General features: G+C 29.1%; 1 protein-coding gene across 1 annotated transcript; it reads left to right on the top strand.

Annotated features, from left to right (window-relative positions):
• The first annotated feature begins 9745 nt into the window (after positions 1 to 9745).
• LOC119676865 lies at positions 9746 to 12653 on the top strand. The gene is made up of 2 exons (XM_038088124.1): positions 9746 to 10115; positions 12593 to 12653. The coding sequence occupies exons 1-2, from the start codon at positions 9829 to 9831 to the stop codon at positions 12651 to 12653; spliced, it is 348 nt and encodes a 115-aa protein (XP_037944052.1). The 5' UTR covers positions 9746 to 9828.
• Positions 12654 to 14887: the final 2234 nt, after the last annotated feature.

Here is a 14887-nt window from a genome sequence, read left to right as displayed (position 1 = left end):
AATTTTGTTGAAAATTTGTATTTACCTTAACCACGAAATGGTAATATATAGGTGTATATAAAACATTATTTTGTAGGTTCTTGTTATGTAATTTATAAATTTTTTTCTAATATTAATGAAATTTCATTAAATTACTATTTTTCTAATGATTATTAGGCGACAAAATGTATGAATATATTATAAAAAGTTTTTGACATTGCTATTGACTAATATTAAAATAATAAATGAAAATATTTAATGAATTGTTTCAATTATATTTAATATCTATTTTATGATATAAATTATTAATTGTTATTAAATGCATTTTTAAGCAAATTTTTAAGTGTTTTGGGATCCACGTTGCTGTTGATGACTATAAGACTTTGTTTATTCGGGAACCAAATTCGGAACAACAAAAAATGAGGTCAGTCTAGAGATTCAACGAAGAATAACTCTTGCCAATAGATGTTACTTTGGGCTTAGTAGGCAATTGAAAAATAAAGTCTTCTCTCGGTAAACAAAAATCAAGTCTCTTAACAAGCCTATCCAATTTGTATGATGCAGTAGCTTGGACAATAAGCAATAATGGTACAAAGGTATTAGGAGTATTGAAGAGGAAAATTCTACAGAACTCCTATGATATCGTAAGCGCTAGTAACGAGTATTGAATTAAATGAAACGACAACCAGTATGAGGTATACAGCGATATTAATATAGAATACAGACGTCGAAGGCTTGATCATGTCGTACGAATGCAACACCTATCAATGCACTGGCAAGAAAAGTTTTTGTTTCGGTACCCACAGATGGAAAGCATAGAAAATAATATCCGCATATGCTGTGTAAGGACCAGGTGACCAACGAACTAAATTCACTACCAATTGACAGCAAGCAACTAATCGAACTGACTGGAGGAGGTTATTAGACGTATCCAAGTGCGACCCAAGACAGTGCTACTTCCTACTGCTTGTTGAGGGATTCTTATTTTAAAATACTCAAAATCAATGTGGCATTTTTGCAATCTAGTATTTTTTTGGGCGATGTAAAAGAAATACCCTACATCTTCGTTCCTCCGAAGAATTTGATTTGTTTAGGAATATTACTGTGCGTCGGTACTCAAATGAAAGATTAATGGTTACTAAAAACATATTTGGTTTAAATGGGATTGATTTAAGGAGTTTCTTTGACTTTTTGTCGAATATTGATATTTTCAGTTATCTATGTTAGCTTCTTTTACACAATAAATTTCGACTGGAAAAATATAGCAATGGTCTGGGTTAAAGACAAGCATTTTAAATGCAAAATTTTCTGAGAAAACCTTGTAAGGGGCTCTACTATTAAATCTTTCCAATTTTGGTGTAAATTTTAATTCGGTTTCAATAAGTTTTGAATCAAAATTTCTGAAGGGCATTCCTGTTTCGCTAAAGCCAAACCTTACCGGTGTTCTTGTTCTTGTCATATTCATACATTCAATGATACTAAAGTCAGATCACGTACATGTCGTAGACTAAGTTCTCGAGCATGTGAAATTTTATTGTTTTTTCTTAAGTATCTGTTGTTGCAAATTTATTATAAACAATTATAAAACATTTTTTATAGCAGTAATCAAAATAAAGTCGAAGCTGTAAAGGAACTGAGCTTCCCGGTGTAAATAATTTTATTTTGGGTTAATGCCTTTAATACTATAAATTGTATTCAGACTGTATTGTGCAACCTGTCAGCAAATTTCGAAAGTCTCTATGGATGATTTATTGACATGACTATATGAATGGGTTGAGGGATTGAAAGAGTTTGTTATCAAGGCGAAGTGAGGAATAATTGCAGCAACTGATTACGAAGGAAGTGCGTTTTAATTTCACATTTCAGTGGGCATTGCATGCTTACTTCACTTCACTTCAGTTTAGTTCAGTTCAGTACTTCTGATAATTTATGATAACTTTTTTTGTTATCTTCATAATTTTGTTGATAAAACATCTGATAAGATAGAAGACTAAATTTGTAGGTGCAGAGGTGTGTGTTGGTGGTCTTTTGGGTTGTTTGATTTGTTAGCGAACACCTTCAGCAAATGTTAATTAAATAAATAATAGAAAATGCATTTGTGTACACATTTAGAGAATCTCAGATAAGATAAGAAGGTTTTTTCTATTTATTTTATGTAATTTGTGTATTTAATTTATTTCTTTAATTTTATTTTTACTTTTAATCAACATATGCACAGTGATTGTGTGGTCAATTTCATCCAATGTTTTGCTCTTTGTGCAATATCAATCGATATTTTATTTTCGATTTAATATATGTCAAACTTGTTTAACTAATCCAAAGATCAAAGAATATAGATGAAATCAAAGTTAAAATATGAAAAAACATATGAAAAATATGACACTATAATCTTAAATATTAAACAATGATAATTCAGACAAATTACTTATGTTTTATTCCTTCCGTGTGATTTATATCAATCAAATGTTCAAACCACAAATACCGAATATATAAGCTATTAAGTTAGAGAATTCTTTAGAAAATTCAAAATTTTTCTAGAATATGAAGAAAAATGATTGTAAGATATTCTTGAGTTAGAATGATTTGCACAGAGATGATCGATTTTACTCATTCGAACAATCCAGTGATTACATGTGTAGTTGAAGAGAATAGATCATACGAGAAGAAAGTTGAACAATATGATAATTTTTGAAAAACTGAACGGCTATTAATAGCTTGTCTGAAAGTAGATGATATACTTGATAGGATTATATACATACTATCGGACTTTAAAGTTCTTGAGCTCAGTCCAGTTTACTTTTAGGATAGTCTTTAATTGCTACACATCTCTAAATGAGATGTCGACGCAGTTCAATATTTCTCTAATGTCTAGCCAGACGGGGTGCTTTAGGAAACCACTCGAAACACCTAAACAAACTAGGTATATCGTTGACATCATGCAAACTAGCACTGAGTTCTTCCTGTGCTGAACTTCGTAACAAAAGATGGGAAGACTCAACGATATGCAGACATCTGTATTTGTTTTGGCCATGCTCCGAAAAAATAAAATCAAACTCTCTTATTGGAATGCCCCATAGAGATATCAGTCATATAGTAGGCTTACTTACAGGTTATTGTATTTTAGGCAACCATGCTGGGAGACTAAATCTCCCTTTCGGGAGGGCGATAAAAGTGCTTCCCATCTGCTTTGTTTCTGCGGCGCCACCTTATTACTTCAGGGGCTTTCTTTTTTGAGGAACTTGGCGAACTGCAAGACCACTATCTTAATAGCATTATAAGCTGTGCAAAAAGTTGTAAGTGGTTCTTACCTTTGAGTTTTTAATTATACAGTAATACAATGGCCCTATAGTCCACAGTAGATCTCTTGGGATCGCCGGTATAACGTAACTTAACCTAAGTATAGTAATTATTTCATACACTATTTTTAACTCTAATACTAACTCTATGACGAGTCTTTCGACTTATATAAGTTCTCCTTTGATTTCGAAAAAAAGACACTTTTCTACATATATGTATTTTGATACTATAAACGATTCGAGGAAGTAGGCCTATTGTACGCAATCGCAATATATTGACTATAACTGACCTGCGCTGATCTTTTGTGCCTCTGCACCGAATCTTACAATCACCAATTATCGCTTGCCAAAGTAAGTTTGAGAAAAAGAATATAATTTGTTTTAGTAAACTTTTCTAAACTAGACACTCTCGAAATTTCACATTATTAAGAATAGCATTTTTTGGAATACTTTTGATAACTCCTAATCTATATAACAAACTTGATTATATATAGAAAATAAATAGGTTCTTAAATTTATACCGCGTTTTTTTTTGATGTTTTTCTCTCAGTGAAACATACTCAGAGTATAACAAAACTCTTCTAATTAGAAAAGATAGGAAGAAAACTTGTTTTATTCTGTGGGTCGCAAAAGTCGTAAATTCAAATTCCATGATTTAGCTGACTAAGTATTTTTACTTGGACCCACGTTATATTTGGTCATGCAAGCTTTTTGGATAGAAAAATTCTAGTTAGTGAAGATAGGAAGAAAACTTGTTTTACTCTGTGGATCGCAAAAGTCGTAAATTTAAATTGCATGACTTAGCTGACCAAGTCTTTTTACTTGGACCCACGTTATATTTGGTCATGCAAACTTTTTGGATAGAAAAATACAGTTAAAAGACAATTGATTTTAAATTGTCTACGAGGGCTCTCAAATTTCAAAAGTTGATTGATTCTTTTTTTCTTTTCTTTTGGAATATAATCTTTAAAATTACCATTAATCGATATAAATGTGTTCAAACTACAAAATTTAAATTAGATGGATTCAAATGTAAGTAATAAACCTGATTCCAAAGAATACGCAACATCAGATATAAGGTCTTCTAAGTCTTTTTCGACAACAAACATATTGTTTTGGAAGAAACAAAGTTCAAGTCACGAAATATTGATGAATGAATATGAGACTATCTGCACATATATAAATCTATATTGATTTCTCTACTTTCATAAAAAACGGAGTTGCTAATTTCAATTAAAACAAATTTTAAACCTGATATATTTAGCATGAATTTTTGTACATAATAATTAATAAAATTATTTTTCGTTTTGATTTCCAAAGAATACCAAAAATAACAATTTTTTTCCGAAGACACAACAAATGAAATGTGCCTCTCTTCAGGAGTACGTAAGGGGTGTTGCGTCTTTTGTGGTTTTCGATTTAATGTCATTGATTTTTTGCTTTATTATTTTTCACACAATTACCACGTGACTCATTATTAATATTAATTAAAATTTAATTAAAACAAGTGTTCAGTTTTTAGTAAATTTATTCTTAAGTATTTAATATTAAAATCTAAACTTGACTTTTAATTTTAGATATATTTTTAAAATTATATTTTCTACATGCTATAGACTAACTTATAAATATTTATGCCTTATAAAATACAAATAATACGAATACTCTTAAGGTATTACCACCCAGATTCGGGGACTTATTTGAATAATATACAGTTATATCAAAATTCGGTGACTATTGTAAAAACCTTCTTCGTATAGAAATGGACAATCAGTTGCTATCAAAGCAAATTCATCTAAGTACCAAAAAGGAGGATATGCAAATAGTATATTATTTAGTAGGAGACCTAAATCTACTAACAATTAATACATAAGGAATCTTATCTGACATCAACAACCAATGACAACTTTTTGTAACGCAAGATACCATCATTAACGCCCAGTCAATATTGTTTTCTGGTTATTGGATCTACAGAAATAGGTGACAGTCCACACGTAACTGAAAAAGTTATTATATTCAGTTAATGTTGTTACGAAAGAGAAAATCATAACCTAAAAATAGTTGTAACCTTAAAAGAAATTAGATGTTTAAACTTATACGCGGTGTTTCTTCTATACCACCTGTAAATTTCTGAGCTCATTCTTCGGTTTAAGAGCAAAATAATTGTGTGGGAGCTAATATTTCATATATCAAAATTGCATTTTTCAATAGAAATGCAAAACTTTCCCATTGCGTATGAGTAATTATTAATAAATTTCCTCATTTTTATAGACAAATCCAATAGATTACGGATAGATTATGGATTTAAGTACTGTTGTGAGACGATGAGACGTATAATATGTTAACTGTCATAGTTTGTCAGTCTCTGCAACTAATTGCATTTAGCTATGATAGTACTTTGTAGCATTTTTTTCCACAAAACCAGAACTGCATGAGCTACAATGAATCTGACCATTGCACAGAAAAGCAAGGTAAAGAAAATCCTAGGATGACGAATTCAGCAATATTCAAACGTAAAAACTTCTATAAATTCATATAATTTGAGCAGCTTTTCCAATTAGCTTTTCCAGTTAAGTGTTTCAGTTGAGTGTTCTAAAGTCCTCAAAGCTCTCAACAGCTCTGTCTCCTTCAAACAGAACCCAATACTGGAACTGTTTTGCGCCCTTTTGGGATATCAAAGATTATTTCATCCAATTGCTCATAGAACACAACTGATTCAATTGATCTTTTAACACAAGTTTTGCAACAAACCTCAAAATATATCTACAATATATCATTTAAATAAGTTTTCTCAGACTTTTTTACAAGTTTGAATAAAATAAAATAAATAAATATTTAATTTGATGTCTTCTGGTTCCCCATTTTAAGCATTTCCTTCCATATAATCCACAGTTAGCTTTATTATACAATTATCATTCTATTCTCATAAAATAAAATAAATAAAATTCTTGAAATATCTATTAGAGATTATAGGTTTTCTTGAGAAGGTCGATAATTTACTTTTCATTTAATTAGCAGTTAATAAAAAATGACACTTAAAATTGTTATTGAAGTTTGAAAATCCGTTGGTTATATAAAACACGAGTGAGTATAAACATTTTTACCAACACTTCAAATGTTGCACACTCATATGTTTTGATTTCTGCCACAGATTATAACTGATCTCTACTGTACAGTAGAGTAACAATTGTTAACACTAACACACGTACACATACATAATGTAAGCACACATACCTAATGTTGAAGCAAAAGCCGGCGTATTTGTTTTGTCTATTTGCGCCTTGCGTCTTCGTGCGCTTAAAGCTTATCAGACACGAAAATAAAACAGAACTGTAGCAACAACAACAACAACAACAGCAGCAACAACCAAAAGCAAAAACAATAACAAAAATGAGAGCAACAACAATAACATTATGCATCACTACTTTGCGTTTTGATTTGATTTTTTTTATTGTTGATTCACTGTAGCCCACCGCGTGTGCACGTTTGATCGTCAGCAGTGCCACTTCTATTTACTGCTTTTTTTTCTTTAGTGTTTTTTTTAACTTCTCAGTTTTTAAACCGTATCATTTTAAAGTTTTCTTTTTATTTTCTTTAATTTTTCTATTGAACTGCTTTTTATATTATTATTGTGGTTTTTTTCTTATTGTATACTATGGGTATTTTTAATGAAACGAAAAAGAACAAACGAAAGAAAAGATGTCTACGAACGAAACAGTTTAAATTCATATAACAAATTCACGTGTAGTTGTGTGTGCCTGTGTGCATGCTGTGTGGAGTATTGGGGACAGAGAAGAAGTAAACCAATTGTGGCTTTTAAGTGTTTTTGGTACACAAATTTTTTTTACGATTCTATTTCTTTTTGTTATAAACTACATACATACATACATATAAATAAATATGCACATACATATATAAAAATTAACTAAAATCTAATAACTCTAAAATATAATTTATAGTGTGTATTTTTTAGTGATCGAATAAATTTTTTGTTTTGTTTTTTGTTTTGTTTTTATATTTATTTCATTATTATATTACCAAACTCCAAATACAAGTATACGAGTACACAGCAATAACTTCGTCGGCGACGTCGCACAGTGGCTCAATTTGCCAAATATAGAGGTTAAAAAAGAGATGTGTTAAAAGCACCGTGGTGTTGAGCTATCACGACAGGTATCCTCAAAAAGGGGCAGACTCATATTATATTGGCCCACAACCATTCTGCGATCCTTCGTGGAGCTCTTACAAACTTAAAACTAATGAGTGGCTGCAAAGAGCAGCTCAGACTGATTGGAATAATACAATTGCCTGAAGACAAGCCAAAGAATCCAAGCAAATGCCAGAACTAGGGATCTACTTATGCTGAACAGAAGTGGTATGCGACTTGTCACAGGGTTTCTCACTGGGTACTGCGAAGTTAAAAAGTATCTATCGAATCTAGATATTACTAGAAACGATAGCTGCAGACTTTGTTGCGAAGAAGAGGAAACAGCAGAACACATTTTGTGGCAGTGGTACTTATCCACTGCCTATCCGCTTATAACGGAATTAGGCAACATCTCTTTAAAGGACATATTGGCATTCTTAACTGCTACTCGTCTATGGAACTGAAGTGGGTATGTCGCAATAATCCTTAAAGAATGCACTGACGCGGTGAAAAGTTTCCAACCTATATTAAAAATCTAATCTAATCCATCTAAAATTCTGGACCTTCTATACGTATGTATGTTACCACATACATAAAAGACAACTTTTAAACTTATTCTTCTTTAATTTCACTGTAAACCGATTCAGTCTCCTCTGCTCTCCTTCTTCATGAAGTTGTTTTTCCCTTCTAATCCCTTCTAGCCTCAGAAATAAAGAAAAGCTGCGATATCTTCATTAATATTAGATAGTACATATTTGATAGAAAATAAATCAGAGATGATGTTCATTTGACCCACTTTAGCATTTTAAAATAACATAAACAGTTTTAGCCCCAAATAGATATATTCTCATAAACTAATTTATTAAGCAACCGAAGAAAAAACTATTTTCTTAATACAAACTATTTTGGGTTAATTAGTTGATTAACACTGACGCTGAGCTTCCATTTTGACGGAATAAAAGTTCAACCCTTGGTACTTGTAGCCTTAAATTAATTAAGTCTAAGAAATTTTTCTACAAACACCATGGCGGATATTTGGCAAAACTCCAAAAAAAAAAAACAAAAAAAAAGATTTCATTATACAAATATAATTTTTTTAATAATGTATAAAATTAAAATTGTACACAAATAAATAACAATGTCAATAGTAACAATAACAAAAGCAATACCCAATAATTCATTAATAAGTTTTAAAGTGTTTTAAATTAGTTAATTATAATATATACCACAATACTAAGTTTTAGCTAAAGTTTTTCACTGTTTAATTAACGTATCAATGTGTAAATTAAAAATTGTTCTTATAAATAATAAGTTATAAAATCAGAGTGGCTTAAACAAAAAATGGTTTTTATATATTTTTTGATCTGGCTATAGGTCCCTTTTTGTTAAATAATTCAACGGTTAATATTTTTTTATTACATTGCAATATAGACGATAGAATAAAGAGAATGATGTAGATATAGTTTTAGTAAAATTAATTTATGTTAGATCGTAATGCTGATAATGAATCTCAAGGAAAGTCGAAATATAAAGTAGACGATAAAATAAAGAGGGTGAAGTGTATATAGTTTTAATAATATTCATTTATGTTAGAGCGTGATCCCAATGGTGACTCTCAAGGAGCGTCGAAATATAGAGTATAATAAAAACATTAAACGTTAATTTATGTAACAAAAAGGGACCTATAGCCTGATTGAAAAATATATAAGAACCATAAAAAAAAAATCAAATTTATAAATAAATAAACAAAAAATAATAATTTAAAAAAAACACAATGTACTGATCAAAACCCTCATTACTAATAAGTAAATTTAATTGGTGACCATGAAATAAATATATGATAATTTGTCGATGTTAAACCACTGTGCATCGTCGTCGGCAACGTTGTCGTCGTTGTTGATGTTGTTGGTGTCGTTGTCGTCAGCGTCATTAATGGTGTTTACCAAATGTACGAAAGACAGTCAGACAGAAAGAAAGAAAGCCTAAACGAATGCGCACTGCACTCGCAAGCAGCAGTCGTAGTTTTTGTCTTCATCGGTTAATGCAGCAGGAAAGCTTTAACAGCGCCAACAAACAGAGTAAATCAATTTGCAACGCACCCACATGAATAATCAGTAAACGTAAAGTAAATGCGAGGAAATTCGTATTTTCGTAAATATATTTTTTTATTTATTTATTTTCTAAATCGTACACAAACCGTTAAAATTTAAAAAGTGAAGGGCAACAAGAAAAAACAATTAAAATTAATTTAATTATTTTAAATTAATTAAAACGAAAGCAAACAAAAATATTTAAATATAAAGAAAACTTAATTAAATAAATTAACAAAGAAAAAAATATATAAAAATCAAATACAAAAATAGAGCATAAAAAAATATAAAAAAAAAAATTTAAATCGTTGAATTAACAATGAGCAACACTATGACCGCACATGAACCCATCAACTATTTGGACAGCATCCTTAATGAGGAGGAGAAACGCTGTGAATATAGTCATCAATGGCGTAATTTCACAATTTCACGGTCGGGACGCTTTAAGTCAAAAAATAAAAAACGCGACGCTGTCGTCGATGCTAAATTATTCGATTCAGCCGCACAAAAGTCCAACGATGAAAGTAACAATCGCAGCAACAATGCAACTGCAGCATACAACAAGGAACAGGATAAGGTGTGTATTTTATTTAATAAAAAAAAAAACAAAAACAAAAAAATTAAATAACAAAATCATATTTGATTATTGTAATTTATTATGTGAAGCTTAATTAATATGCAAAAAAAACAAAAAAAAAATATTAAGAAAAAATTATGTTGCTTAGTCATGCAATGAACGCAAAAGTTATTGTTTATAGTTTTTATGAAATCACAGCTCACCCGGAGATATGTAGGTTCAATACTTGCGAAATGTGCTTGACAATCGTTTATAAACTATTAATTATAGTTTTGCAGTGTATAAAAAATAGTATTGTCAAGAAAATGTTTACAATCTTATAATTAATAATATTTTTGCATTTATAAAAAATTATTATTAAATAAATTTTCAATTATTAATATTAATTAATTAATATTAATATTATTAATTTTATAATATTTATATTATTAATTTTATAATATTTATAATATTATTAATATTAATATTAATTAATTTTTAATAAAAAGATTTTTAAATAGTCGTGAAAGAAAACAACAAAATTTTACTATTTTTAATTAACTGAATTTTTGGCGGATCATATCAAAGACAAAAGGTCTTTTAGAAATATGTTATATATTATATTAATTATATAAAAATAATATTAATATAATATAATTGCCAATAGTTTTTTTAGTATGCAAGAACCATGAGTTGAACTCGTACCCTGCCAAATTTGAAACTCAGATTCAGTGTTAATAAACCAGCTGACTCCAAACTATACTGACTAGTATTGTTCTTACTTTTGTTAATTTGGAGTTTTGTTAATTTGCTAATTTGCTTTTGTTAATTTAACAAATTTACTTGCTGTGTTATATGAGAACGAAGTTATAGATAAGCTATCGTAGAATTGAATTAAATAATTGTAGTTATTTTTAATTGTTAATTTCAATACTATTATTTTCGTAGAGGAATTATTTATTGTGTGCGCTGTATTATTATTCTTTCTAGTGTATAGATCCTTATATGAGAACTTAATACAAAGAAGTTATGATAATGTTACGCTATAGCTTATTTTTTTTTTTCTAATATAAATATTAAAATTAAATGAAATTAAAATTAAATTTTTTACTGAGTGTAAATTGATAAGTAAGGTTAATTTTAAAGATGAATCTCTAACAGTCTCCACATATATGCATGTTTGTAACATATATGCAAACATGAGTGCTATTAGCTGACACTTTGGATATTTCTTTTTATGCTCTTGTTATTGGTGTTAATTTATTTTTCTTAATATTAATTTGTCAACAACATTTGAGAGTGAAGTGAAGCATAAGTGTTGACAGGAGAGGGTTTATGGTTGAAATCCTTACTAAAAAATTTTGAATAATTTTACACAAAATAATATGGATGTTTCTAAATAAATTTTTTCACTTGAACTTTGAATTACTTTTCAAAAGCCCTGCGTTCTCAATAACTACCTGTAGGTATATGCTACTGAAGTGAGTGGGCTGGCTTTGTAAAGGATTGTTTAATATTGTATTGCATTGAAACATAAAAATTTATGACGTTATAAGAAGGATATATTCAATTTCTAGTCTAATTAGTTTAGTTAATGATATAAATTTTTTTTTGTGTTGGTTGGTTGACTGACAGTAGGGCTGACCGACAGATATCCTTCCGCCACATATAGTATTTTCAATCATATTTTATAATTAGAATGTTCTGGAAAATTTTATTCACATTTGATTGGTGAATATAAATTCCAAATCTACTATGCCCACACCTGTCATTCGTCCATATTTTTCTATTTTCATTATTCTTCATAATAACAAATTCTTAAGAACTAAATTTAGATCTACTAGTTCTCAGGCTTTAAAACTTTCCATATAAATTGTATTATCTAAATATTTTTCTATACAAATTTCCAATTATTTCTGGTGTTTCTCTTACACTTTTCACCTTCATTGCATTACGAGTACTACCGACAGTTATGTATCTTATATAAACCCAATGTAAATAAATGTCGGAAATTAGAGTTACTTTGTTATATAAAATTTCTTTGGAATTATAGCGTTACGTGTAAAAACAGTCATTCCGTGAAGAATCGATTCGTTTAAGTTGTGATGATTTGCAAATGCATTGTCTCGTTTTTTTTTTTTTAATGGTAAAAAGTTGTCTCAAATAATTTCATTAAATATTCTTATCAGAAAAACTTATCTCTAATTTATTTCAAGAGAACTACTTTTTATTTTTATATTTTTTTCTTTTTTTTTTTTGTTGTTAATAATAGCGATTCATAAGTGTTCTATAAATAAAATTTTACGAATGAAAATTAATTCCATTATAAAGAAAAATAATTAATTTTTTTAAATGTATAACAGTGTGAATTTTTTTTAAAATAAAGTATAAATAAAATTGTAGATTTCATAAAGCTTTTTTTTTTTGAAATGTAATTATTATTGCTAATACAGATACTCTATTATTTCTATATAAAAATCCCTTTATATGGTGTAAATAATATAATGATAATTCATAACAATTATAGATGGGATAGTTTCCCCGTTATTTATACATGCGGCTTGGTTCCACTTACTTATAAACGTTGATAGGGAAAGAAACATTTGACCGAGGCCAAGTTGTTCTGCGATATAGATCAGCTCTTTTTGTAATACTATATCATCCTGCCCGAAAAAACCTCGCAGTTTCTATTTCTACAAGTTGAAGTATTAAAAAAAAATTTTTAATTATAACAGTAGCACCATTGACAGCTTCTACGTCAATATTTAACGTCATTTGTCATGTAGTTTATTACATAGACTTTAAATTTCAATAATTATTTGGAGAATTTTTTAGATTTTGAAGACTCGAGACTCCAAATTAATAAAATAGTATATGTGCCGAAGATATGTCTTCAGTATATAGGTGGTAGACTATACTCTACACTCTTATATTTACAGTTGGTAAAACACTTGAAGTATTGGGATACGAGTTCTAAGTGTTGAAATCTTTTATTTATTTTGGACTAATTGTAAATAAAGAAATACGCTAGCAGCTGTTTAAATCCAACAAAACCTATTAAAGTCAATCAAGGCTCTATAAATTTAGAAACCTTACCATAAGCATTCCTAGATACTGCTGTATAATACAATATTGCTATCAGTTTTCACATTAGAATCCAAAACTTGTGTTTAGCAAAACGCATTCTAACCTTTCAACCGCAATCTAAAGAAAAGTACTATAGAGCATTGTTGGCCCATATTTACGCAATAGCAACTTCGGAGATGCTTTAACCAATAACTATTCAATGTAGTTACTAAGATTTGAGTTCGACAGACTTTGGTAAGCGGGTCATGTAGCGCGTCATTATTTCTTCACAGAATGATGTGGGAATTTTGATTTGGGAACTTTGAGCCTCGGACTGTTGTTGAGATTTATTAAAAGAAGACAGAACTGGTTTTAGTGCCATTCACATTCACAATTCTATTATGTCGTTCAATAGTTATTGGAAGGAGCAGTATTATTTTGCGAAGCCATTTGTTAACACAAATATCCATATATTGTTCGCTACTCCTGTCGCGGACCTAATTAGCTTTTCTACAAAGTGGAGAATAATAATAACAACAACAGTCTTTTGTATGTTTAGTGTAGAGTATCAAGGATCAATAACAACATCGATCATATGTTAGAAAGATATTAAAACATTAGGAAGATAATGGATTGATTAAGTGATCAAATGCTCATCTCTATAAAGTATCGTTGGCGTATGGTCGCAACCCTAAAAATAGCGTCAGTCAAAAAGCAAAATAGTAGGGCTAGTTTTAATTATTAATCTTTCTAATGAACTTTTTCGAACATTAGTGAATTACAACAACAAAAAATCATTTTATATTATTCTAATTAATTGAATTTTTGAAATACCCATCATTAGTGGTCTTAGAAATAATTCTTGTATTTAATTATTCATAAATAATTTTTTGAGACTGCAAGTACCAGGAATTGAACTCGTGTCCTGCCAAATTTGAAGCTCAGAGTCAGCGCTTGTTCAACCAACTGGCCCGAAGCCGTACTTGACTTTTATGTTCCCACATTTTTCTGAAGTTCTGTTACTTTGCTGTGAAAGTTTTATACTTTCAGAGGTAAATAAATATGACCACTGCCGATATTAAACTACAGTACATGTTTTGATGATATTTTAATATTTTGGAATCAAACTTATATCGCATAGGAAAAATATGATTGCATCTGTCTGCGGTGAATCCAAGTACCTTATTTTATTATTAGAATAGCTTTTTTACGGTTTCTGTGTTTTGGCAGCCGGTTGGTTTAATTAGTAGATAGGTATGACGTTGGTAAAACAAATTTCAGGTTTTCGATTTTCTAAGACGATAACACAAAATCAATTTCACGTTTATCTGATATTTTTTTTAATTAATTGTTAATTTATATAATATATAGAGATATATACATATATATAAACCAATATTTTTTTTATCAATATCATTCAAATTTATATACATAAATCTTATAAAAATTTATTATTATATTTTATCAGAAAGTTTATTATAAGAGCTTCATATACATATATCATTCGATGTATGTTTTTTTTGTTACATGGTATGTATATTTTCATATATGTATGTTTTTTTTTAAATGAAGATTTAATTGTTTTAATCTGGCTTTGACTAGTTTTATGAAATTACCCTTTTCCTTCCCCATTTGGGTATCTCAATTGAGACTCACGACTTACTAAATATAATTAATTTGATAAGTAGTATAAACCACATAAATATATACATTAAAGATTTTTTAAATTTATTTATAATAAAAATATTTTTGTAAA

The sequence above is a fragment of the Teleopsis dalmanni genome, chromosome 2, assembly GCF_002237135.1.
Source record: "Teleopsis dalmanni isolate 2A chromosome 2, ASM223713v2, whole genome shotgun sequence".
Taxonomy (NCBI): Eukaryota; Metazoa; Arthropoda; class Insecta; order Diptera; family Diopsidae; genus Teleopsis; species Teleopsis dalmanni.
The sequence above is the reverse complement of the archived record's forward strand: the minus strand, read 5'-3'. Positions and strand labels throughout refer to the sequence as shown.